The following is a 27,611-nucleotide window of genomic DNA, read 5'->3' as shown; positions in this document are numbered from 1 at the left end:
CTCCAAAGGCAGAGCTCCAGCGCCGGGCAGGGTTAGGCACCAGTTCAGCAAACGCCTGTGGCTTTATACCAGGCTTTGCCAGATTCATCCAAACAACCCAGGACTACCTTAACTCAAAGAGCTTCTCTGTAGTGTCTGATGCTGCCCATGAGGTTACTTTGCAGGGAGACATCTTAGTGGCTTTTGATCAAACTCTGAAGGCATCTGGACCACCATCCTATTTACAAGATAGTTGTCAGGACCCAAACACCAGAGAACATTTTGGATGAGCTGTCTCTGGCCTCGTCACCACTTCAAACTGAGAGCTCACCGGCTGTCCTATTACCAACGCTCAGTCATTTCATTTGGCTAATTCCATATCCAATTTCCTTCTTCTCCCGTGACACCCTAGGGGCACTGTTAAATTGCTTATTTGTATATGTTGCCCTTATTTCCGCTAATCACGGCACAATGCCCTCGCTACTCAGTTATGTCCCTGCGGGTGCAGGAGCCGACTCCTTCCCTAATGCCCCGCGAGCGGCCCAGAGCAGCCCGGCCACCCGCCAGGCTCCTTGCTGGGACAACTCATCCCTCTACCTCTGTCCTTTAAAGCCCAGGGGCAATCCTTTCTGATAGACTCCCTTCATTAGAAGGCTCTAATAAGGCTACATTTTCAAAGGTGCAGTGTACAAAACAGCTCAAAATATAACCCTGCTTCCCCCTCCGCCCCCGTCTAACCAGAAACGACCTGACCAAAGACCGAAGACGCCAGCCACCGTCCGTACCCTTGGATCCTGTCATTTTTAAACAAAGCTGACAGAATCAAAATCAGTGCTCCGTTACCCAGACAGGAACATTACCTGGGTGTATTAACTTGACAGGAACATTACCAGTGATGCAAGTAGATTAGTGAGTTGGGTACAAAAGACAGTGGATGATATTTATGAGGTCATTGGAGTTAAAAGCTAACAGCTCCAAGTTTCAGTATCTCAAGAAATGGAGAGGAGAGTGCGATTCACATATGTGAAGTGGAAAGGGTGAATGGCTGCTTTTGTTTTGGTAGAAGTTAGGAAAGTAGGGCTTCTGTATTATACCCATAGTACAAAAATACAGTATTGCACGAAAGGACGTTTGTTTAATTACCAGGTGTTAAATAACAAGAAGTTTTCAGAAAATCAACGGATAATTTAACAGTCATGGTGCTGCACATAACAGGGAAGGGGAGAGAGGAACAGAGAGATGCTTTCGATAAATATGCCAAATATCAAGAGAGAAAGAGCAGAATTTTGTGTCCATCTCACTTAACATGAGACGTTTCAGCGAAATTAGTGGCCTGGTTGTCAGAGATGCTGCACGCCTGCATGCTCCTGTAAAGTGCCAGGAGCTGCAGAAGCTCAGGATTTTCAAAAGCCAAACTTCTCTGTTTGACTTAAGCCGAGTGCAAGCTCCACCCTGGCACCTGTAAATCACCTGAAATCAAATCAGAGGAACTGATCCTTCTCCCTTCATCAAGACAATGCCAGGGATCAGGATGCATCAGGTGACTGAGAGCCCATAAATACAAACAGAAACATGCAAGAAGAAGCTACAGCATCTACAGAAATCACCTGTCTCTCCCCAAAGGCTGTCAAAGCTGTTGATTTGTGCTCGCTCCACCTCCTCTTCGTCTTTTTCTGGAAGATCGAGCAGGTAGGAGACAATCTAAAACAAAATGACATGTCAGCTCACGAACCTGGATGCGTTATAAATAAACTGCTGACACCTTAACACGAGCTGCTCTGAATACACGGAGGAAAAGGAACAGTCTCTGCCTGGCACCCTGAGCTCAAGTAAATATTCTTCCAGAGATCAATCACTGAACCTGCTGCCCTGTACAAGCGAGAAAAACCCACCCAAGTGTCTTGATAAGACCGCACATGATGAGCCTTGGTAGTGCCCGTTCCTCACAACCGTGTCTGTCCTGCTACAGGTGACCCACGTGGGCAGTGGATGCGCCTTCGTTTGCAGCTACAGCTGCCGTAAGCGGCGAGGAAACAGCGGTGTGTCCGTCTGTCCCAACTCTCACCCGGTGGGGTGCAATGAGCGTGATCATCCCCTTTTACTGCTGGGGAAACTGAGTCACGGACAAATGATGTAATGGTGCAATTATAATCGTTAGCCTCTCCATTAATTCAAGCTCCAGCCAAGATGAAGTTACTTCTAGAAACTATTAGCTCCTTTCTAGCAAATACCGTTTTTAAGCAGGCTGTTAAAAAGATTTCCACTATGTTTTTCTTCCAGCTGTGGATGCTTGAAACCCCAGAGAAGCAAATTAACTTCTTAAAAGGGTAAATTAAAAGATTTAATTGACTGAAAACTGGCAGAAAATTTCAGTGTTTGGATCATACGATGCGAGAAAGCAAGAGGCTAAGAAGAAAATGGAAATTTTACTTTAGTGACTGAAGGACAAAAACATTTTTCTCTTTCTAGGAGAAACCACTATCTGCTGGGGTCCAGGCTACAACAAGCCTTTTCTGAGTACCTGGGAGGAAGCCGTGCCTGTGGGCACAGACTGAGAGGCACCAGCAGAGGGGAGCAGGGATTTCGGTGACAAGTGCCGTTTCCCGTGTCCTGCCAGTGATGCTCTAGTGCTAAACGGGACATCGGGAATGACAGCAGCACGGGGGGAGCAGGAAACCCAGGAGAGTGCCTATGTGAAAGACGCTGTTGAAGTGATGCCCACGGTCCTTCCACAGTAGATGCCTTGTGTGTATGATGCTGCCTCGATGGGAGAGTGTGAGCTTGGTGTAACAACCCCCCGGGCACTCGGCTGACCTCCCAGCCGGCTGCTGTACTGCTTAGTGGACCTCCTGTTGCCTGACTAAAGCGTAAAGCTCAGTCTGGTATGGGTGCACTGGGGTATAATCACAGCAAGGACTCCAGTGCGGCTCCACCAGTGATTAAGATCACTTTATAAACATGCTAAGTATTTGTTTTATCACCAAAGTTGGAGAAAAACAGCAAAGTAATCATCAGCTTGCATCTCCTATGACTGCAAGCACCTCAAAACAGGGACTTGGAGTATCTTCTGTAAGAAGCCATGTATGTTTTATGGTACAACAGAAATATTAAACAATTCCAAAACTCCTTTCTATACATTATAAAGGTGACCGGTATTATCTGGGGGGAAACTCCCATTTAAAAAGTTCTGTGCCCTGTTACAAATTATGTCCTCGGCGCGCAGATCTTTAGGGTTTTGAAGTCACATCTGCTTCTAATCGGTTCAACTCACAGTCACTTAGCTAATAAGAATTTCCCAGCTTTCTTTAATTAGCTCCTCTGATCTGAGCACATTACCTATGTTTTCATGGATTATGCTTAACAAAAGCAAAATCAAAACTCCAGTAAATGAGAGGAGCTCAATTTAGCAAAGAAATCAAGCAATACAAAAATCCTCAAAGACTTCTCGGTAGGGAAACACACATCATTTTCCACACCACAAATCTTTATCGGTATGATAGGAACAAGGTCTTCAGCTCTTCTCTCCCCCAACACACAGTCCAAACCTACATGGTCTCACACTCTCCTAACAGCACTGGAGAAGCGGCGTAAGTAACAGTTTATCCACCCTTGCTTAAAGGTTTATTCCAACAACTTAAAGACTCGTTATGCTTCCTCTCTTGGACGCCTGCCCAGACCACAGGGTTTGCCAAGGGATCTGTGAACCCCGCTGCCTGGGATGGGAAGGGGAGGAAGAGTAGGACAGAGCTACCGACTCCACCTCCAAGACCCTCTTTGGTCAATGTTTTGGCTAGGAAACATAGTCAACCCTTGGTTTCCCACCCTGCAGAGAAAATGATGTGCTGGTAGGTCTTACCTCGGTGTAACCCATGCTGGCCGCAGCGATCAGCGCCTGCTGGATGGCGTGGCTCTTCTTGAACACCCCCTGCTGCTGCCCAGCCATGGTCCAGTCACATTGGATCAAGAACTTCACCACCTCCAAGTGTCCTCTGAGAGCAGCGTGAACCAGAGCGCACTGACCGTTTTTGTCCAAATGATCCACCTTGAAAAGAGATGACAAAATGCAATTAAGCCAAATCACGGGCAAAACGTCTTCGTTTCTTCAGAGTTTCCAGCCCCGGTTTCAAAATAATGCTACATGTGCAAAATGTGCATTCTTCTGGTAAACTATCCCTTCCACGACCAGAAAACAACCATTCCCAAAGCGACTCTGCCCCAGGCTTAGGCATCCTCTTGGCCACAAGTGTTTGCTTTGGGTAAGTTACCATTATTTTTAGCTTGCTTCAGTTTTCTTCAGACTCAAAGGCTGCAAAAGCATTTTCCCCTTTGCGTCCTGAAGTCCAGCAACCGTGTTTTCTTGCAGATTGAAATCGTACACACTGGTATCATCTCCTTCACCCAAATCCACAACAGGAAAACCAGCTTGTTTTCCAGATACCATTAATTTTGAGAGACGCAGAAGTGCCTCAGCCTGCAGTCGAAGGCACAACGCGAACCCAATGCAGGCAGAAGTCAATAGGAAACAGAGATCGCGCTTGGCAGCCCTGTAGGAACTTATTTGGTCGGCTTTTCAGGACAGGGCATGGTTTTCACTCGATGCCTGAATACATCAGCTGGGATTTCTAGGTCCTGTCCCAACACCAGTAACTTGGAGAAAACAGGACAGACAGATCAGCTACCGGCCTCCTGCTGCTTAACCCCTTCGGCGCTCTGCAACATATTATTTCTCATTTCTCATATTATAAATATGAGAAATAATTATTGTATTAATATATTCTGCTAATATTAATTATAGTTATATAATACATATGAGAAATATTTATCATATTATAATACATTAATATTACTAATATATTAATATTTCTCATTTCTCAACTTACGCAGCAATCAGTGCTGCAGTTTTCTATGCCAGAATCAAACATCTCAGCCTGCAAACTAAACCCAGCTGGTTTTGGGGTATTTCTTCAATACAGTTAGGGATACTCAAGGAAAGCTATGAGTGGCAGGACTCTTGCATTGCATTTTGTAGCCCAAGTACTCCTGTTCTCAGTGAGGGAATGCTGTTTCTTACCAACGAGTGTCAGGGAGTCAGCCAAATCTCTCAAAATATCCCAGCAAAAGCAGAATTCTTTTTTTCCTTCATACTGTCCTTGCATTATTACAGACAACACAGCAAGATCTAAACGGGTCCCTCAGTCATCCCGACTTTCATACCAAAACTATACAAACCCATACTTTGCTTTTTGAACTGAAGCTAAACATATAGAGAAACCACAAATTGTTTCCAGGAGGCTCCACTTCAAAAATCAGCACAATTTTCTTCTTCAACAAAATATTTAAACTTGACTCATTATATACAATTAAAACTCCAAACACTCACCGCAAAGCTAAACAAAGGGTATTTTTCTAGGACAAGTCTGATAGAAGTTTTTGGAAAATGTGTCTCAAGGAGATATTTAAAGAATGCTCTGTGCTGCAAAAGCAACGTTGCCGTTTTAACCTCGTGAGGTTCAAGGACTTCTCCAGAACACCCTTCCGCAGGCCATCAGTGCAGCCTGATTAGGCAGTTCCTACCTCAGACCTGAATTCCAGAATACTAATTACAGACTCTCAGGAGTTACTTAGCTTTGGTGTCAGTGTGAGATTTTCAAAGCCACCGCATTTTAGCAGAAAAGCCAACCCTCCGCAGCAGCATCCTGGCTTCACCTGCTGGAGGATATTTTTTAGCGAGCGTTACGATCCTGCCTGCAGCTTGTGCCTTGCCTCGCATAAACGTGGGACGGTTTAAATCAGCTTTTAGAGGAACGTGGTCACTTTACCTTGGCCCGTTTCTTGCACAGCAGCACAACAATACTCAGAAACCCAGCAGCAGCCGCGTAGCCAAGGGGGGTCAGGCCACTTTCCGAAGCGGCATCTACATTGGCCCCAAACTCCAAGAGCAAAGCCACCATCTCTGTGTAACCCAGGTGAGATTGGACACACAAAATGGGGGCGTTGTTCAGAACTTCGGTCCGATAATTCACGTTTGCACCTCCTAAAATCAGCAACCGACTGACCTGCACAGGGAAAGAAGAGCTCCTGTTAGCTGAGCTTTATGGAGAGATGTTAGTTTATTGTCAGGGCAACAACAGAATTTAAACCAGAACCCTTTGCACATTTCCAAGCAAACAGCTAAGGACATAAAATGCCCAGTAAAAACACTTGCCAAATACACGGTCCCATTTTAGGCATTTTTGCCCATATGGGAAGGAGCTGGGGCAAACATCCTTCCAGATGAAGGACAATTTGAAATCTGTGTCACTGCCTGAAATCCTTTCCCCTGTAGAGATGAAGTCACTTAAGCGAACAGATTCATCCTTACCAATGCAAATGGGCACCTAGGGCCTGAACTAGCATGTGCCGTGTGCCGTCGTGTTTGGCGTTGCCTCCCAGTTAGGGCCTGTCTAAGCCAAAGCCCTTTACGGGGCTGTCAAATTTCAACACCAGTTGTCGCATTCCACATCTTTGGGGAGGAAAAACGCAAGTGAACTGTTTTGCAGAGGCGCAAATTCACTATTCACTCGCTGCAATTAAAAGGAGATCCCCGGTCAAAGTAGAAGAGCTGAGGGATCATCCCAGTTGGTAACAAAATCCCAGCTGAACTGATGGCCTCTCCCAGCTCAAGACGAACGCCCAGCAAGCTGCTCAGCACTGCCTGGGTAGGATCGCTGCCGTGGGCAGGCGGTACAGCAAACGCTCTATGCACGGTTCTGCGCATTGCTCGAGCTCTGAACCATACCAGCTCTCCGCCTCCTCCAGTACCTTTATGTTTGGGGTGTAGAGATTTCTCAGAGATGCCAAAGCCATCGAAAGACCTTCGGTACTGTAGGAGATCCAAAGCCCTTGCAGGATGGAGGAAGATACCCCAACTTTTTTACTCAGCCCCTAAAAAAGAAAAGATGACTTAGATGCAAGCTTACAAATATGCTCAATTACATTGGGCAGATCCTCCTGGGTCTTTGGACTTCAAAGAGTTTCAAGACACTAACAGCTATACACAGGACAACGTGACAATTTGCCACATCTGACCTTTGCAGTGAATTAATAAGCTTGTAGAAAATAACTTGCAAATGTACTGTAGGCATCTCCAAGGTCTAGGAAAGGCAGGATTAAACTGTGAACAACCTGAATCCATTCAACACCCTCAGAAAATGTCATGTAAGGAGCACAGCACGCTTCTTTTTTTCTTTTTTAATAAAGTACACATTATTTTGGCAGAACTGATTCACGAAGTTTCCTTATTATTCACACAGTTAAACTAGATGACAGTATCTGCTCACAGTAAGATAAATTAAGGAAGTCTCAATCACAGCCCAGAACAGTATTCCCATATCTCATACCAGACTGTTTCCAACCTTTCCGGCTGGTGTCCACGATCAGGCTATACGCAGTATATACAAGGTCGGACATCTTTTTCCAGCAACGCTCATTGGCAGAGCACAGAACTGGTAAGGAAGTTTCTCGCCCGCCTATCGGAGGAGCAATAATTGCTCTGTAGCCAACAGATGGGAGCGAATGGCTTGATGGAAGATGAGAGGAATGGGTTTGCAACTCCAGCAACGAGCTTCGCTGCACGATGTGCTCCGTTGTGCGATACGGGTACGCCCTATATGTTGCTGTTATGCTATCGATTTACCATTAAAGCCTGCTGTTTCCATGGAAACCGTACAGACATCTTTAATTCTGTTTTGATACGCAAACCCTGATTTCTACTTCCTTGCACGCCGTGTGGTCATTTCTATCTGTGCAAAGCAGCAGGATCACGTTTCCGTTCGTAAGTCTTTTGTATGACAGACTGAGATGGACGGTGTAGGGTGGTGGGATGAAAACCAGTAGCAAAAGGTAGGATTTGTTTCCTCTAAAGGAAGATGTGCAGGAATCACCATCTGAGCCCGCTGCTGGACTCAGTTGCAGACCTCTAAGACCTACGTGTGAAAGATATTCTGAAGCATCGCACCAGCCATCAACAGATTTGTCACTTGAAACAGTTTTACCATAAAAAGAAGCAACAGATTAGACAAGCTCTTATAAATAACAACTCCATGCGCTTGCTTCCTTCAAAATTCAGGGAGCTAAATAGAGAAAAATATCTCTTGTGTTAAAAGGCAGAAAAAGAGGAATTTTAGCCACTGTTAAATGCTGCTTTTGAAATGACACAATACAGGATGTTAGAGGTCAATATTAAATTTCAGTGAACTCAGTACAGTATAATTGGACAAATGGAAAATAATTTTATAATAAATGGTTAAAATAATTTAAAAATAGTTCTAATACTATCAAACCCATAAATAAGCTGTTTGAATCACCATCAGGACCAAGGGAAAGAGGATGTATTTTCAGAATAGCCATCTGAAGATAATCACATATGCTGTAAAAATCTTAACCGCTGTATTGGAACATATATACTTAGATATTAGTGCAAGACATAAAAGATGACATTTATCCTTTAAAGAATAAATACATTCAACACCATTATCATTCAGTTGCTGAAACAAAACTGCATTATTTCTCATTTTATGGATCATCTCTTCCTTCTCTATCTCCCTTTTCTGCCCAGAACTGTAAAGCAGGTTGAATCCTTCAGCAAAAGCAAATCCCAACTTGACACAACATCAAACCAAAATACCATGAGTGGTTTCCACTTCACTTGGACCGCCCGACACAGGACCAAGGCATGGCCTGACCATGCGCGTTTCATGTGAATAACAACCCCAGTTTTCAAACAGGCTGGCTTTTTTCTTGTCCTGCACTCTTGTACTGTCAGCATCCTTCATTTCTAACTTATTGCTTCCTCTGCTATTTGGCCACTGGAACCTTCAACACAAGATCTTTATAAGGCTGTTTTTCAAGGAATATCAGACACCTTCACATACCGTAATTGTCAAAGTGAGTGTTTCTGCCTGTAATTGTCATTACATTCTCAATCTGGGGATGAGGGACACCCATTTCTGGATTACTGACATTTTAGCTAACTAATTTAAGATGAAATTAAAGACTTCTCTTTGGTTGATTTGCAAAACATACGTCAGCCTGAAGTTTGGGTCTTTTTGTATCATTACTGCACATTTCTCTTCTTGCCCTTTCATTTCATGCCAGGCTTTCCAAGCTGGGTTTCCATATGCTCCTGTTAAGACTGATAATTGCTTTAAAAGACTAAAACATTTGTACTTCCCCCCCCTAAACTGTTTGAGGATGTTTGTGTTTAAAAAAGAAAACCAGCAGATCTCAGCCATCAAGCAAAGCAGGGAGCGCGAAAGCTTCTTTACACTATCTACCAGGTCATGGCCTTGTGTCTGTGCATCACTGATTTTTTACGCCTCAAAATTCCAGGTGTCCCATCATTACCTTGCACAAGGTACTGGTGGATTCGAACCGACAGGGACTGGGGAAGGACAAGTATGTTTTCTGCACTGTTTAATCAAAGTTTGTCTCTATACCTAGCTCTCTACTCCCTGGCTGGACAAAATGCTTTAGCCCTGTTCTAATCCTCTCCTGGCTTCATGATGGGTAAATAAAATGGAATTACGATGGCATCAGGCCTCCATAAATACCTTCAAAATTCGGATCTTTGTGTCTGCGGAAAGCTGCTGCTGTAATGTGATACTTCAGGAAAAACACACTGAATTGATGACCTGACATGCTCCCTCCTTGGCAGAAAACCCATGCCATACTGGTAATGGCTTCAGCAAAAGATGGGACAGAATGAAAAGCTTCAATGGAAAAAAAAATGCTTGTTTAGAAACAAATACAGTCAGTAACAACAGGAAAAGGAGTCTGTGTACGTACTCAGAAATACTTTCTTAAAAGAATGCTCAAGATGGCCTGCAATATTCCAGCTCAATGCCTCCTTCTAAAACTAATGCACCTATTGTTTAAACACTCACAAGTCCTCAGTAAACACTTGTTAAAAAAAGGAATAAAAATAAACCTATTCAAGGAAGAGCGAAAGACTAAGTTTTACAGTGTTTCTAATCCAGCTAATCCAAGCCCTTTCAAAACTTCAGAGTACTTCTAAGTAACATATTGTCACGCTTATCTGTCACCGAGACATACTATTCTTACTGCAGTGTTGTAAACCCAAGGATTTTGCCGAGTGATTAGAAACAGCAGGCTGTACTGACATTTTTCATATGCTAATTGGCATTTTCTACTATTGTAAATATTGCTCAATTAAATCTGGAATCTACACGCAACTTGTCCACTTAATGAAAATTGTCATTTGTTTAGAGCCTGAAACCCTGTTATTTGTTTCTACCGTGGAAGTGTGAAACGAAGAAGATTTGGGATCAGCTTTAGATGCAAATGGCAGCTGAACAGTAAACTCGCTGCTGAATTTGGCCTTGGGAACGTAACTCAAAATTTGAAAATTATACGCTGATCGGGTAACGCGCCCATCTAGGGTTCCTCCCTTTGGCTCCAGCCATCGCGTTCCCAGACGAGGAGACTTTGCTACTGCACCTGATGGTGAATTCAGCACAGGGAACTCAATAAATAAATCCAACAGGACTGACACAAGACACAAACTATCTGTTTGCTCTAGAAATACGGAGGTGCTGAAGTTCTTAAGTCTATAAAATCATATACAGATCAGATATAAACATAGCCTCATTTTTACCAGTGTCAAGCACGCACAGATCCTAATACTTTTAATAAATGCTGTATTTCCTGGGACCTTACAAATCCATCCTCCCATTTCCATCTTCTGGTATACGGGCCAACGGGCAAAAGAGCGATACTTAATTTATGGGTCATATTGATGCTCACATCCAAGTTTGCCTTTTAATCACCCAGGTCTTAAATGTCTGTGAAGAGTAAAACGGACCCACCATCAGATTTTAAGGACCATCAGATCTTCACTTTACAACCTGAATTTTGGGTTGGATTCTTCAAAACCACTCCTTTTAAATTATTTGTTTTTTCTAGAATTACAAGGAACTCATCTTACATGGGAAGAAACCTCTTATGGTAGAACAGTAATTTTAGGTAAGGAGGCTATCTGCTGAATTTACAGTCTGAAGGACGGTTTAGTTTCAAGGATTTCTTATATACCATTGCCAATTTTCTAAAGCTCAGTTCTACACGCTTCAGCAGCCTGAAGCAATCACACTTCTTACAGCAACTCTAAAACAAGAAGAGACTGAACGCTGCCAGTGCTGGCAGGTTATACGCAGCAGGGATGAGGTTGGCATAAGTCTTCATTTTAATTTTTGTTACCTTAAAAATATGTGCTTTGAGAATGTGATGTCCCAGTTCAATAGTTTGCTGTCGATTTAGTTTTCCTTCTTGACGGGAAAACCAGAAGGCAAGTAATGTGTGGCCACTCCTAAAATCAGAAGAAAGAGTATGTTAGTATTTGCTTGTTACATCGACAAAAGAACTTCTGACAACAATTTTTGCTCCTGCTAAGCCTTCAACCTCGTCCAGCTTTGGGAAACAGAGCTGGACTAATTCTCACTTATAAACCACCAACTAATTGCATCCTTGATTATTGGTGATCACTGATAGCTCAAGAAAACCCAAACATTGTAGGACAGCAAAAATAAAACAATATATTTTCTATGAGCAGATGTAAATTTGGAAACACTAGAGGTACAATTTCATGAAAGCTGAAGCGCTACTTTTATAGTCGTCTTGCAGAGGAGAACTGTACTTTGAAAGCATGCCACCAATCCTGAAGTCATTAGAAAACGACGTATTTAAAATATCCACACTTTGAAAAAACGTCCCTTAAATGACAACTACATTCTCCACCCTGTAACACACCCTGCAGAGCAAAGCAACTTTATTTCCATGTAAAACTCCTTCTAAACACATTCTCCAGCTCTTTCAGCAATAAAGATGCTCTGGCAGCAACCTACTAGGTTGACAACCAAAGCACATTAACGGAGCTACACGCAGAGCCCTGATTAAGGCAAAACATAATAAAATAGACACTAACTTCCATCGCAAATGGTGATCTTTACTGACATTTTTAAACATACACACTTCCAGCTTCTAACACTGAAAGTTCAGCGTGGCTGGGTCTTCTCAATCATGCGAGAAGCTGAAACACACGCAGTGCAGAACTGTGAAGTATTGCAAACCATTTTGGGATGAGATGGGCAAATATCTGCCCCTGCACGCGTGGCCGCACCAGCAGGGATGCAGCAAGTGGGGGGAGGCCAGCTTGGACCTCAGTGGTCTGGGGAGCTGCAGTTTGCTTGGTTTTGCCACCAAATTCGTATTCTTCTTTAAGCCCGCTCCCAAGGGAGGCCTTTTTAACCCACTTCATTTCTGGAACTAAATCAAAATGTGACTACATGTAAAAGCAACCAAACCCTTCAAGCCAAAGAAAATAAAATATGATATCAACCGTGGCTTTAAAAGGGCTTTTAAGGACAGGGACTGTTATTATCTCATCACGATTTGGTAAAGCGGGAAAGTGCTTTGTGTGGCCAAATGTAAGTATTAGAGAAGACAAGAAGTCTTCACAACGGTGGGGATTTACCAGCGCCATCTCCATCCAGGCAGAATGATTACCCGTCTCAAAATAAACTCAGAATAAAAGCGAACGACTTGTAATGCTGCGGCCAGGTGTTTGGCAGGGTCTCCCCCAGCCCCTGCCAATGAACCTCCTTTTGGACGGATATTACACGGATTCATTTTAGCGGAGCCCGAGGATGCTTTGCCAGACCTCGTGGGACCGGTAGGATGTGGACATGTGCCCGCTGGAGGAGCAGGATGGAAAACAAAATGTCTTTTTCTTACAAGGCAGGACTTGATCCCCAGGTCTTGATAGGTGAAAGAGCACCGCATCCCATTTGCATGTAATAAAATAAACTCTTTCACTGGTGAGTAATTCTATTGTGCTTCTCTCCAAAATGCAATTAAATTTACAGAGGCACCGTCAACTCAAATAAAAAACTGTTGTCTGAAATGTTTTTACTGACTGATGGTACCTTTCATACTTAGGGTGACTTGAGCTGAAAAAGAAACTGAAGAAAAACTCTTTTTTTGCCTGCTTTTGCCTGTCATGCTCCTCTCCACACCCTGTCCTGGCACATGGTGAGATGCCCACGTCGGGATCCCATAGCCCCACGCTCCCCATCACTGGAGAAGGAGAAGCTCTTCCAGATGGTGACTCAGCCCATCAAGATGTAGCTCAGATGCCTCAGCTGGGTGCTTAAAATTAGGCAGGATGCCTTGTGCACAGGGCAGTGCCACCGATTTCCACGTGTCCGTGCTGTGAGAATTCTCCATATAGCACCAACAGAAGGGACAAAACATAAAAAGCTGGGAAAACAGAAGGGCCTTGGAAGTGGTTGTAGCACCTTAAGTTATCTACAGCTTGTTGCCTTTCCTTCCTTTCCCTCTTCCCCTCTTTGTTCCCCATCTTTGGAGTGGGAGGAGAACATCAGGTCACATCCTTTTAAAGGAGACAAACAAATACATTTGCTCATTATGCTGATTAACCTCCAGGAATGCCCATGGAAAGGAGAAACAAATCAGAAGGAAACAAGTGACTATGAAACACAGCTTGAGCGTTGTTAGATACAGCTGCAAGTGAAGGAGCGCAGCAATTGCTAGATTTTATCCTTCCCTGTTCAGCCAGATTATGAAAACCTATAATCACTGTAATACACTCAACGCATCTCAATAGCTCATCAGATTCACAATGCTGCGCTTGTGGCTGGGAGAAGAGCCCATGCATTTACCTCCACTAAAAGGTTGGTGGTGCAAGCTCATTCCGAGCCGTCAGCTCCTTTCCCTTCTAGGGAGAGTCGTCAGGCTGGCCATCACGAACCGCGGCTCTCTGCCCCCGACCTGATCGCGGCTGCACACGGGGACCCTGCAGCCACCCCGCTCTACCTCCATTTTTCACATCACAGAAGAGGCGATAATGCCGTTTGTTTGCTTGTTGAGCAGGGCTGATGGAAACCCCTTGAAAACATTTGGGAAGGCTCTGAACAGAGCCGTAACTATGTTAATCCTAAGCATGAATTGAAGATCCAGAAACTTCTAACGTGCCTTTTCTTCGCAGCGAGAGATGAAGTGCAGTTCCCATCTCACACACGAGCCCAGGTTCCACAGTTAGCTCCTAAATTGCTCTTCAGCTGCAGCTGGTAGGGTATTTACCTAAATTTAATTATATGCATGCTTTGGCTGTTATGAATAAGGCATGTATGAACTATTCCAGAATGAAGTACAGTATTCATGAGTAACACATTACCTCTGCAATGTTTCCCAGCCCTTGGCTTTCGGCTTGTTGATAAATACTTGCAGTCACTTGTTCTGTCAATGTTAATTGCATGCTAAACCAACAGCACAGGCTTTTTTTTCTTTTTTTCTTTTTTCTTTTTTTTTTTTAATACAGCAGACGATGGCAGTAATGACTCCTACATCAAGGAGCTGAGTTAAATGATTTGCTTTGAATTTCACCACTGCAGAGTTTATCATCAGAGATTTTCCTATTTTTAATGTAAGATTTCTTTTTGTGAAAAATTAATAGCGCTGCCAGCTCAGCTCCGGCAGCCTTTTGTCTGCTCTCGCAGGCTGCCTGTAGCGGCCAGGGGTGCCTGCGTGGATGCGCACATACATGTATATATAAAGACATAAAGACGAGGCTTCATCCTTGCAAGCCCCTGCATAGCATGAACTGGTGCAGACGTACAGCAGCTATAAGGAAGGCTAACGTAAGGCTATAGATGGGCACAAGGGGAGATGCTGGATTGAGCAGAGTGGTCCCTACACATCTGCTCCCTTATTCACCCGAAGCTGAGGCACGTATAGGTGTGGGTGCAGAGCAAGGCGATGCAGGGAGGTGGTACCTCGAGCACACCCCTCACCGTGCCCCTGTCCCTCGTGCCACAGATGGAAGGGGACAAGGCGTCACTAATAAAACACCAGCGTGACCAAAGAGCTGCGATGGAGCATGGGGAAACACAGAAGAAAATATCGAAAGCTCCCGAATCTGTGCTTCATCTATACTACTCTATGCCTCAGGCAAAGTAAAAGAGATTTTAAAGGGTGTAAAATTACTCTAGTGTTAAGGCGTTGCACTACCGGAGTAAAAGACGGGCAAAAAAATAAGTGAGAATCAGTCCCGTTTACTTCTGAACCTACTGAAGTCCAAATTCCCTGATTTATACCTGCACCTCCCTTCTTCCAGCTAATCCCATGAAACCATTCCAAAATCCAGGGATTTGACACTGTGCCCAGTGAATCTGGTCTTCCACGAAATGTGTATTCGTATTTTATTCAGCTCTGCAGAGTGCAATTTTATAACTTCGGCACAGAGAATAATGTCTGTTCTGACAAAGCCCGGAGCTCCTTCGCTTTCAGAAAGATGCCTGCCCAGGCTGCGGGAAGGCCAAGCCCAGCTCAGTGAGCTCCTCTTGAAGGATCATTTAACCACCAAAATCGATTTATTGATTTTTGTAACACAGTTTCCCTCTGATGTTATAACTGCGAATTAACTTGGAAGGAATCAGTATTATACAAGAAAATTCAAACAAAATAGGGAACGCTCTTAAGCACACGATATTTTTTCCTACAGAACTAAACACTGGTTTAATTTGCTGAGCTAACTGGGACAGCCAAGTTCAAAGCCAAGAAAAATCTTTCCATCCCTCGGGTCAGATCTCATTGCAGCGAGACAAGCTGTGGAGTATCTGATCAAAAACCATCACCCTGCCTAGAAGTAACTGAGGACACAGCAGTGGTGTGCTCCCAATTCTAGCTGCTTTAGGAAACCGCAGACACACTTCCCGATGAGCGGGACAAGAAACTTATGGTTGGTGCTCGCTTTCTTCACCCAGCAGTCGTTTTATTTGCACTGACCCACTCATACTGTCATCACGACTGTTCATTACGCAGAGGAACACCTGATGGCCTCAACCATAAACTAGAAATCCATCATTCTGGGTATTAAACATGAGATTTCCAGGCTAAAAGGGGCTATACATGATCATCTAAGCTTACTTTTTTAGAGTACAGATGATAAGGCTCAATCCATACATCAACAGATGCATGGGTTAGCCTTGCAAACCAAGTCCAGTCCAGCTAAGGCTCAGTAGATGCGTGAGCCACAGACTTGCAAACCAAGTCCAGCACCCCGGTTTCACTGAAGCAGGTCTCTTAGAAAGACATCCGATCATAATTTGGTATTTCAACCATGATGTTATTGCTGTCAAGCAGAAGTGCTAGACCGACTATTTCTGGTTTACAGGAGACAAAGCATTGCACAAAAAAATCCATACCCAGTCATCATCCCAACTCTTAGTGCTTTGTTACCATTCCCCGCGGCCTCGTGGAGTCTAAGCAGTAAAAGCAGCAAAACAGTGATTTGTGTAAAGGAGAGCTGAAGAATTGCACGAACCACTCCGTGAGCGTTTGAAAAGCAGAAATGGAATCACTTAATGGCATCTGGCCTATCCTTAAATGCAATTTTAATTTAAGTAACAGCATCTTGGCAATGGAAGACTTAAAAGTTTCTGACATCTCATAAAATCAATAGGCTCGCTGGATGTTTCTTCATTGCCAGGGTGTGACTGAACACCAGTAAAACCAATACCATCTGCAAGCTACAATCCTGTTCACATCTAGAGGGACGTGCTGGAGAAACACAAGCTCCAAATGCAGCCAGCGCTGCCCTGCCCCACGTCCTCGGCCCTAGGCAGGCAGGGGAGGCCGATGGAGCGTGCGCGAGACGCAGCCAGGAGAGGAAGAACAGTAGTTAACAAGATCTGCAGCATTAAGAGATGCTTTAGAGCATTTGTGCTTAGTGACTCCTAATTTTGAATGAGCTGGAAAGCTCCTTACCCCTCTGATGTGGTATTAGCAGCATCCACAGCCACATCGCTCAGGTGGAATGGTAATTCAGGTTATCAAGTAACTTTCAGAGATGCAACAGCCACAACCTCATTGACGCAGCTCAGCTAAAACTGAGACCATGCTGCAGACCGGCTCGCAATCCCCGTCTCATGTTTACTTCCCAAGGCCGTCTATTAAAAATTCCATAGGTACTAACCGTGCTGCACCCATGTTTTATCAAGGATGGGGAGTGCGTGCCTCAGGTTATGTTACATACTTGTCTATCGCAGAGAAGGAGTTCGTCTGTAGTTTATCCGGGATAACAGAGCTGCATCCGTGTCAGGAGCAGATCCTGGAGAACCTCTACACTACATGAAACAACGGCAGTTCGGCAGCGGGAACTGCCAAGAGAAGCAGCGAAGAGGAAAACCAGACAACTCTGATGGCACCCTTCAGATTTAAGGTAACAAAAGGTACTTAGAGTGATTTAAAAATACAGAACAAAAAAGGAAGGATAAAGGAGAGAAAAAAGCACTTCCAAATGCTTACAGGCCCTGACTTAATGAGATTTAAAAAAAACAGATCCAGAGACTAAAGATGCAATTCCCTTGTCTGCGTTCAGTTCACAAGGCTTTTCAGAAAATCTGCTGGTTGCCAGGAACAGATTACTTTATATTCAGAGAAAAGAAGCGTTGTCCAAGAGCAGTGTGAAAAGACTGCTGGCATATTTAATAAATATGTTAGATGGGTAAAATGAGTAACAACATCTTTCAGCTCTCCAGTGACTACATAGTTAACATACAGAGAAGACCAACCGTGATACACTTTCTGTTCTCATTCAACCTGATGTAATTTAAAATATATGGGGTTATAGAAGAATGGGGAATGTGATTTGGAAGCGCTTTGACCAGGAGTAAATGACCATGTAAGAAGCAAAATGGAACAAAGTCAGGGCTACTCTCTCCTGAACTGCTGGAAGATGGCTTTGCTCCATCAGTGGGTCTTAAGATTTGAGGAATGAAATAACAGGAAGAAATTAAGCAACATTTCTTTCTTCGGTCAGCATTGATATTGCCTCCGATTAACTCCGCTTCTCTCTTCTCGGTGGCTCAGTGCCACAGAATGGATTATTCTGTGAATATTTTCTTCCATTTAGATGTGAAAATGGTACAGCATACAGAAGTTTACAGTCCAGAAGAAAAAGAAAAGATTTTATGAGGACAGTAACTCAAGACACTAAATATATTCAAAACCCCCCCTGCATCCGAATGCTTAGGTTGCATGTCTAATGAGCCAGTTAAAACAAGCTGCTCTACTGATGGCCTTTATGGTGGTAGCGATCACATCTGCTCTCCATCTCATCTGTCATGATTTATAATCGGTCTCCCATTTCTCCTCTTCTCTTCCAACTGACGCTGCAGCTGCAGCCCTGCCCAAATTTCAGAGGAAAAACCTGCAGCTAAGCCACTTCACCGCTTCACTAGACACAGAGCCACCACATGAATGAGTTCAAGTTTCCTTCCCTTCTGCGTGCACCCTGTCCTGAACCCCATATTACACAAGCATTGGCTTCCGATGCTCAGAGAAGTCCCCGTTACAGCTGCCCAACTTGCTACCAACGGCTTTAATAATTTATTTTTCAGCTCTGTATTTCTGCATGAGATCAGATTAACATCTAGAGATGTTGGCGACGTGGATACTTGCATAAAAGAACTTTCCTACATTCATTTTGCTGAGCTATTGCCCATTCTTTTTACATTTCAAAATGTACTAGGTTACAAGTTATGGAATCAGAAAACTTTATTCTGGAAGTCATATGGGAAGCCTGCAAGTTGTATTCTCAGAGTCAGCACTCCATCAGGTCTCCACCGCTTGGTGAACAGATTGTGTCTGCCCCTCCAATTAACTGGAGGACATCATGATGGATTCATCTTTGTGATTCAAAAACATGGCACACACTACGGTCCGCTTGAGGAGTAAATTAAAGGAGCAAGAAACGTTGTACTTATGTAGTTATATATAACATATATATATAACTTATAACTTATGTACTTATATATAACTTATGTACTTATACATAGCATTGTTCTTATGCTATGGGTATAGATGCCCCAAATCACAGGTAAGCCATTGCTTCTACCACGCTCCACACTTCTGCCAAAGTTACAGCTGTGGAAATGATCTTATAACACCAGATCCCATGGCGATTTGGTAATTAATTACACTAACTCAGCACAGGCCTTGCACAAGTGCAGACGACTGGACAGCAGGCTGGGCAAGGAAAAACACTGACCTCATGTATTTTGGTGACATGTGGCATCCAGCCCACAGCTCGAGACGGCAAAACAACAAATTACAACATATCCCTCCCGGTTCTGCTGATGCACCAAGTGCTGGCACGTACCTCTACCTGGGGGCACTCAGAAAAGCCCAGTGTGAGCTACAATACGCACAGAGCAAAAAGACTGGCACTCTGGAGCCATGAAAAACACATTAAGAGAGGTAATTCCAAGGGTAAAGCAATGCAAAATAATAATGGAAGCAACAAGCGCTCAGCTCCCTGCTGCACCTCGAGAGCTGGGTTGCTACTGACTGCCGAGCGCTTGTGAAAATCCGATTATTTCACCTCCATCCTCACTAGCGGGCACTGCATTATTTTTAATTTTCTGCATAAGTATATAAGGGATCCAAATAAATCCTAAACCCATTATTTTGCCTCACCTTGAATTCAAATAGCACCTTTGCTTCGCTCAGTAAAATCCATCCCACATGAATGCAGAGAAAACACTTAAGACATAGCCTGAGTTTTGGTGAACACTTGAGCATTTCAGCTAACAATAAAGCAAAGTGTATTTTAAAGAGCTTTTCAGAATCTGATAAAAGAGGAAGAAAGTCAACTAATCCATGCACCATAATGACAGTGAGCTACGTATGGTGGAGCTAACTGTGGATAATTTTTAAGAAGCTGATGCGTAATGTAAGGACTCACTCCCCATTAAAAGCTGTTTGTTGTATCCCTGAGTTTTTATAAATATAATTTTCACCAACTTTTTTTCCTCCAACTTTCTAAATTAATTATCTTTTGACTGGGGATTGTTATTTGTCAATCTGATTAAGCATTCCATCAAAATGAAAAAAAAAACAACCCTTATTTTTTTCTAATGTATACAACTCGCATTTTGCTGGGTAATATATAAAAACCATTAATTTTATGTAGGAAAAGTTTCCACTTGCAGCACGCCTCCCGAGAGAAAAAGGAAAATGCAAAATACCTACACTGTATTGTATTAAATGACAGCTCTGCCAGAAACCATGGCAACTCGGCGTGTTGGATTAGAGATGCATCCTCCTGTTTGGATCGCTGCTCATGCTAATCCACGCAGGGTGCCTTTACTTGGGGTTTCAGGGACTGGGACAGATTTGGTTTGTGGATGTAGAAGAGGAGGGAACTGATGAGGAGATGCCTTCAACCTCAATGATGGAGCCACCAGTAGTCCTCCCTGATTATTTTTTTTTTATATCCCTGATTATTAGGTATCTTCTACTAAAGTCAGTGAGCTGCCTGATGAAGTCTTGGTGCGCTGAAGAGAACATCTCTTGCGGAGTATCGATTCCTCACGCGGTATCTCCAAGCTTGGGTTTCAGAGCCCGATCAGCCCAGAGGTGCCATCGCTGAACAAGGCACCAACACCCTGACTTTGAGAGATGCCAAATGCCTGCCGGGTCTCTCTCCGTACCTGAGCATTCAGCTTTTCTGGAAACCCAGCCACAGATGTTTGGGGTTTCAGACTAACACCGCATCTGTAGTATCCATGAGAACAGCTCTGCATCTTCACGTGGTGAAAACATCCTGCGCACAGCAGGATATTCCTCCAAAGTTTTCTACCAGGACACTCTCCTCCATCATCACGCCAGTGACTGCTGTCGTCGCCGCTCTCGCTCTTCTTACGGAAGGAAAAAAAGCTTCTGTCCCCATCATATGGTAAACCACAGAGTAAGTGCAGTTCACCAAACATCTGTGCAACAGCAAGGAGCCAGAAGCAGAACAGAGCCTTTGTCATGTTAAGGAACAGTTTAATTTCTGCAGCCAAAAAGCATTCTTTGTTATGCTTATTTGCAGACCGGCCTTAATAAAGCCCAGCTCAGCAGAGCTTCTGCTCTGCCTATCCAACACCGCAGCTCCGGGTGGGAGAAACACCTTGGGCTGCACTTCCAGAGTTCAGCAAACAGGAGCAAACCTACCCCGAAGGCACCACCTCTGCAGCCTCCCATCTCCTCCGAGTTCCAGCCCGGTGCAGGTCACCCGCCCGGAGCGGCATGGCCATGCCTGGGCGAGTCACCCTGGACGGCCCCCCCAGGCAGCGGAGCGGGACGGGTGTGGGATTCAGCTCATCCAAGTCAACGGCTAAAAGAGGCCAGATGAATCGCTTCAAGTATTAAAGGAGATCTGAGTGACTGCCCGAGGAACAGATGCGTGGATGGCAAGCATCAAAAATCAGGTGAGATGAATCCAAGCCAGAGGTGAAGCACTTGAGGTGAAGCTCTAAATGCTTCATTTTGCTAAAGTCCTGTGGATGCTGGGAAGTTCCCTGAGCAGAGCAGACAAAAAGCCTGTTTCTACCCTGCTCCAGAGTGAGCGGTGACAATAGGGGACACGCCACCAGCACACACGATGTTGGGTGGTCCAGTGCCACACTGAGAAGCAAAAGTCCAAATTAATACAGGCATATGCGTGCAACAACACAGACGGTAACTTTTTCCTCCCTTGGTTTTCCTGTGCAAGAGAAGAAAATCTGTGAATCTTCCTCAACACCCCGTGTATTGGTTAGAAGAGCAGCCTGGACAGAGTCATCTCATCCACTTTATTTGTCAATACTGGAGACATCTCCTGGGGAGCCTGTCACCCTGAGCTCCCTTCATAAATCAACAGGAGGAGACGCTTCCCAGGCACTCTTCATCTGACCTATTTTAGCCTTTTAGTTCATGATGAAATGAATCATTTTTATTTTTCTCCTCTGACTATAAAGCAAGTCTAGACAAGTAACTCAGATGTTGATACTTAAACCTGGATAGAGTAATTTCACTTCTGGGGTCCGTCTCTGACTACAGCTCTTTTACTGCCTTGCCAGGGCAAATCGCTTCACTTCTGTCTCTCTCACAGTCCCTTCAGCAGCAGCACAGGGATAAAACATTTTATTAGTGTTGTAAAAGCATGGAAAATAATTGCATGGAAGTCTCTGATTAAGTCTAGGCAGAAAACAGCAGAGCATTATAGCAGAATTTGGGTTAAGAAATACAAGGGTAAGAGTGAACGTACACTAATAACCAATTTCTCCATGCACCAGTCACAAAGGATTGGGTCTTTCCCTAAAATGTTTTATGTTATTTGTCAACTAAGATGCTTGGTTAAGAGTGTTACACTGACATGCTGGGAAAGTCATTACTGCAATGCTGGTTAAATGCTCTGGCAAATGCTTTTTGGTGCCCTGTTATTAAAAAACGGTGGTTGCTGGAGGGGTTGCCGCGTGGGAGAGCCTGCAGCGATAGCGTTCCCCTTCGATGGCACTTAGCCTTTGCTTTGGACAGCAAACGCACGGTGAGTATTCAAAGAAGAGGGTTAGCATGTCAACAGGCTAACACAAAGATCTGGAGGATGGAGATCTGCTGTTATCTTAAAAGCGTAGAAAAATGTGATAATTTCTGGACATTGTGTTCTTCTTCTCTCCACTTTTCTGTGCTTCCAAGAACATGGGAACTCACTCTCATTAACGAAATGAGGAAGATTACCCCAGCTGCAGTGCCGTGGACACGAGGCCCATTATCCCAATTTCCTTCGTAACGTCCTCACACCTGGACACGCTGTCAGGGTAAGTCAATCAAAAGCAGCTTCACAAAACCACACTTCACTTCAGATCTCTTCTCCTGGGGAAAAAATCAGCCTCAGCAACCTGACTTGTTACGTATCGACATGGCAGGGTCAGCTTCACGTGAACGGCACAGCTTCTGCAACGCTGGACGATGAACTTGGGGAGCGGTCAATACGGTTGCCATGCCTTCTCAATTCCCAAGCGAGCAGAAAGACATCAAACTGGCTGTGAACAAACCAGACGCAGGCAAATTTTCATAGGCTACTCCTATGAGCTCTGTCAGTGGCAAGCTGGGCTTCTTTTAGAAGAAATAAAATGAAAAATCATTACTTATCTTAATCGTCGCTAAGGGTTTACCACGCTCTGAGCTTAACATCTCAATATTAGCTCTTCCCCGAGAGCTGGACAGGAGGATTTTGAGGAGCACAATAGCTGAATCTCAGGGGGTCCAGTCTATTAATCACTGAAATGTATCCTGTTTCATTATCTACCATCAGAGTACAATGCAATTAGTGCACATTATACATTAGAGATATTTATTGGTCCTCCAGTATGTATGGACTCACGCTCAGGGCAGTGGGAGCCCGTTATATGCATTGCAACTTCTTTTTCGCCAGCGGCAAGGAGCTGAGTCGGGTTAGCTCTGCAGGGATTCCCTACTCACAAAGAGTATGAGCGTTCCCCGTACACTTTAATTTATCACGTGAAATGGCACGTACGGGATGAAAAGTGACGCCTGAAAGTCTCCTGAACGGTCTGGAGGGCAGCGCGATGTGTTCGTGATGTTCACGAAAGGCAGCACCAAACCCGAACCCTGAGCAGAGATCTATCACGTCGCTGGTGACTTGTCGAGCAAATACGGGCTGATTTGTGCCTTCGTGCTAAAATCACACGCGGTTGCACGCCTGGTTTCGGTGCGAAACCACATAAAATGCAGCACGTCTGAATTTCATTCTGAATTCTGAGAACGCCCTTACCCACTGCTGTGAGAATGAAGAGGAGTATTTCTGGACCCGGAGGGCCAAAGCCCCCGCCGTTACCTAGCCGTACGCATTGCTACCCCACAGCACCCAGCACACACAGGTGTCTTACCCACCAGGTAAGCATCCTGCACCTTAATTTTCTTTTCGTGGTAATGAAGGAAAGTAGTGATTTTTCCGAGTTGCTCTCGCTATGGTTCGTTATGGCAAACGCTGTGTGATTAGTGATAATTGCCGGGCATGCTGGCTGCCGTCCCCTCGCCCGGCTGACGACAAGCTCTCTAACAGCCAGGCCAGCCAAAACCACAGGAGCCAGCCAAAACCAGTAGCGCCGGGTGGGAGCAACTGGGAGGGAGAAAGCTCTCAGCTCCACAGGCGTAAGCGCTGCACAGGCATTGCAAACAGGGTGGAAAGCATTAGGCAGTGACAAGCACTTAATGCCTCTGAGGAAGGATATTAAATAACTAACATTGATTGATATAAAGACACCTGCTGCTGAGAGATGCTTTCCAAAGGGTTCGCTCGATAGGACTATTGTGCAGAACCTACTAAAACAGAGAAGATGCCTGTTGGGAGGAGCTATATAGTATTTTTCTACTGCAGCCTGTTTACCACAAAATTTAAAGTGGTAAATTACTCTGACATTGTTAACAGCTACAGCCGCTTTCATCACCCAGGTTGCAATTTGGTTCCAGCAGATACCATCATATTTTCTTCAGACTGACCGTAGGGTCTGGGAGATGCACTGACACGGCCTGGAATCCAAGTGTTTCCCTGATTTTTATAATCATATTTTAAGAAATGGGCAGGCCGAATGGAGCAAAGCTTATGGGGATAAACTACACTAGAATCACAGTCAAGAGGGTCTGTTTCCACTTTTCAGCAGAAACAAAGATAACATTGTTAACAGCGATCACTGGGTTTAGAGAATATAAATCTAACCATGATTAAATTCTGTTCCTGTGAGCTAAGCCAGGAACCCAGCTGCTATCAGGACAGAGATTATGGATGCATTTACAGTCCAAAATTGCTGGAGCCTGATTCTGTTCCTTTTGCTTTCAAAAGGACATGTAGTAGGACTACAAGGAACACAACTTCAAAAAGAAGCCAACTGCAAAAGACATATCCACGCTGTTCATCCTTCATCTCCTTATCCTCTGCTTCACGTGGTTTTGGTAACTTTGGAGAAAGGGAGGATGATTCCCTTTCTCCAGACTGAGTCGGCATGAGTAATCTGCTGTAATGCAGACATCCCTGGTGATGCCCTATGGGAGCAAGTCAACTTGGGGCCTTCTGAGAACAGCTGACTCATTCTGAAGATGACTATTAGGTTTGCCGGGTCAGTTGTATGCCCAGGGGATGCTTATTTCTTTCCATGACCAACATAAAGATCTAAGGTGACTAGTACAGACGTAGAGATCTACAGTGCAGACAGACCAAAGTCAGGTGAGATGCATCCGTGTCCAACCTCCTAAAATGAAACGATTCAGATAATAGTATGAGATGAACACATTTGTAAACTCTGATTTCTCAGAGCGTTCGCTTACCTAGGATCACAAAGAAACTTGGTCTTTTCACCTTCTTCTCTCCAAATAAGCCATTCTCGGAAAGAGGGATGAACAAACATTCGCGTCATATCTCTACGTTTGATAAGAAACATAGAAAGGTTCTCCATCCTCTGCTGAAAGTCATCCCACTCCAAAGTGCCCTCAATGTTACCTGCATTAATGGCCTGAAAAATATGTTCATCTGTTAATGGATGCAGAGATGCCACTGCCACATTCAAGAGAGGCATAACCCGATCAAAGGAAGACTGCGTTGGGAACTTCATATTGCACTGCAACAGGTAAACTTCTGACAGAGACACTGGGACTACTTTGTAGCTGGAGCTTTTTAGTACTAGGTATCCTTTCTCTATGAGATCAAAAGTGAGTTTTAGGTACAGATAGGACCCTTGGCTCAAGGTCTTGAGGTGAGAACTGAGTTTGCCAAACGTAGTGTTGTCCATTTTGCCGTTAAGCGAGATGTTGTTCTGGATCTCCGAGCTGCTGTGTATCCGATGAAGGATATATGCCTGCAGGTCCTGGTCTATGGCTTCATTCTCTTCCAGTCTATCCAAAAATATTCTGTGGAAGGGCAACAGCTTAATTATTTCCTACAAAAAAAAGAAAAAAGAAAAAGGATATTCATGCTGGCAGTGTTTATTATTCATTAAGTAAACTTAATTCATATTACAATAGCACCTTTGAGACTCCTTTAAGACCTCTTCCATCAGGGCAAGCACACAAGATGGCAGTTTGTGCCCTCAGGACCTCACAATCTCATCTATAATCAAGTAGGTTGCATGTGAAACACGACTGAAATAAAAATGAAGGACACTGTTCCTAATACCGCATCCATGGAAAGGGCTGGAAAATTCACACAGAGCAGCGCCCTTGTTATTCCCACCCCAGCCCTACCACAAATCAACATGGCACCCCTTCTGCTGTCACGTCCAAGGGAACGGACAACCAGATGACAGATCTGAGGCCAGAAGAAATTCTGCTGAAGCCGAGCTAAATACCTCCCCAGGAGCGTGCTCCTGTATCGCAGAGCTGCTATGAACAGGGAAACGCACACGGAAACATCAGGACGGGTAATAGCGAGTATTTTCCAGTGCAAAATAAATACATCTATCATCTGCTGCAGCATAGTGTGGCCAGGGATCCTCTCATCTGCTGAGCTCACTGATGATGCTCATGCAACATAAACCAAAGATCATCAAAGGCCTTTCCAAAGGAATTCTTGCGTCACAGGCTCTCAGTCACTGCGAAGCAGGGAGAAATGATGCAACGGAGCTGGACAAGGCAGTTGCAGGAGAAGCCATCAATTCTCCAAGAAAATAAAGAGGCTGAGCACAGTGCAAAACTAAAGCTTGCAGTGAAAACTGTAGGGCTGCAAAAGCCCTAATTAAATGAGGAATTCAAGTCATAGGGACGCAATTTACCTACAATTACAAAAAGATTTCTTCCAAATGACGTTTAATCTACTCCATTACTGAGCAAAAAAAGAACTGCAGCACAAAACAGCAGATAGCCTGTGCTCTCCTGGTGTCTTGGGGAGCAGCTGCCGTTCCCAGCTACAAAGGCAGCCTGCAGCAGCTGGCTGCCTTGATGGAGCTGGAACCAGCACTCAGCTCCCTGCCAGGAGGACCACAGTAAATCAACCTGTGGATCTCGGTAAATATTAGCAAACCTCAGTAAAACTGCTTAATGGAGCTCCATAAAAATGAACTGTGCAGCCCTAAGCTAATGAAAAAATGGCTAATAATGAAAAAAATGAGAAACATAGAGCTGCAGACACGCTCTTCTGCGTGGACCAGCGGGTCCAGCTGAAGAGTGGCTCTGAGCTGGCTCCCAAACGTGTGTCTCGTCCCTCTGACGTCTGTCTCCTCTGGGCTCCTGGCTCAGTGTGAATGTTCCCACAAGCGATGCTGCAAATCAACCAGCTCTGCTGTGAAACAGTTGAAAGAGCAGATCTGCCCTAACTGGGTCATTGTGTTTGCTTCCCAGCTTGCTCCATTCAGATGAGCAGTTCAGCCAACAAACTAAGGTCAGCTTAATCCTTATGCCAAGAGAGTGGCGATGAGTAGCTAAGGACAGGCTGAAGGTAAAAACCTGCCCAGCTGCAAACTAAAATAAAAATACTTAAGAATAACCCAAACAACATTCAGCTTAGAGCTTCAGCAAGATATTCTTCATCGAGCTGAATAATGTCTTGGCCCGACATTGATTCCTCCAGACTGAAACAATCACACTCGTGCGCTCTGGGTCACGCAGAAGGGGTGTGAAGGTATGCATTCCTTCGCCCTTCCACGGAGGAGAGGATGTCCTCCAGCAGCACAGGCCAACAGACGTCAGGCCCTACCCTCCTAATGAGCCCAGCGAGTAAGTAGGCCGTTGGTACGTGAGCTCAA

At 44.4% G+C, this 27,611-nt stretch overlaps 1 protein-coding gene across 1 annotated transcript in view; it reads right to left on the bottom strand.

The window, feature by feature from the left end:
• The window catches only part of TANC2 (tetratricopeptide repeat, ankyrin repeat and coiled-coil containing 2), a 245,472-nt gene that overhangs the window by 19,694 nt on the left and 198,167 nt on the right, over positions 1 to 27,611 (bottom strand). Inside the window, exons 15-20 of the mRNA XM_075171255.1 lie at positions 25,204 to 25,811; positions 11,233 to 11,341; positions 6,781 to 6,903; positions 5,799 to 6,035; positions 3,836 to 4,021; positions 1,587 to 1,680 (exon numbers count right to left, since the gene is read on the bottom strand). Of these exons, the coding sequence (XP_075027356.1) occupies positions 1,587 to 1,680; positions 3,836 to 4,021; positions 5,799 to 6,035; positions 6,781 to 6,903; positions 11,233 to 11,341; positions 25,204 to 25,811 (1,357 nt within the window). The remainder of the gene's footprint in view (positions 1 to 1,586; positions 1,681 to 3,835; positions 4,022 to 5,798; positions 6,036 to 6,780; positions 6,904 to 11,232; positions 11,342 to 25,203; positions 25,812 to 27,611) is intronic.

The sequence above is a fragment of the Calonectris borealis genome, chromosome 22, assembly GCF_964195595.1.
Source record: "Calonectris borealis chromosome 22, bCalBor7.hap1.2, whole genome shotgun sequence".
In the NCBI taxonomy this organism is placed as follows: Eukaryota; Metazoa; Chordata; class Aves; order Procellariiformes; family Procellariidae; genus Calonectris; species Calonectris borealis.
This window is presented reverse-complemented; position numbering and strand designations above follow the sequence as displayed.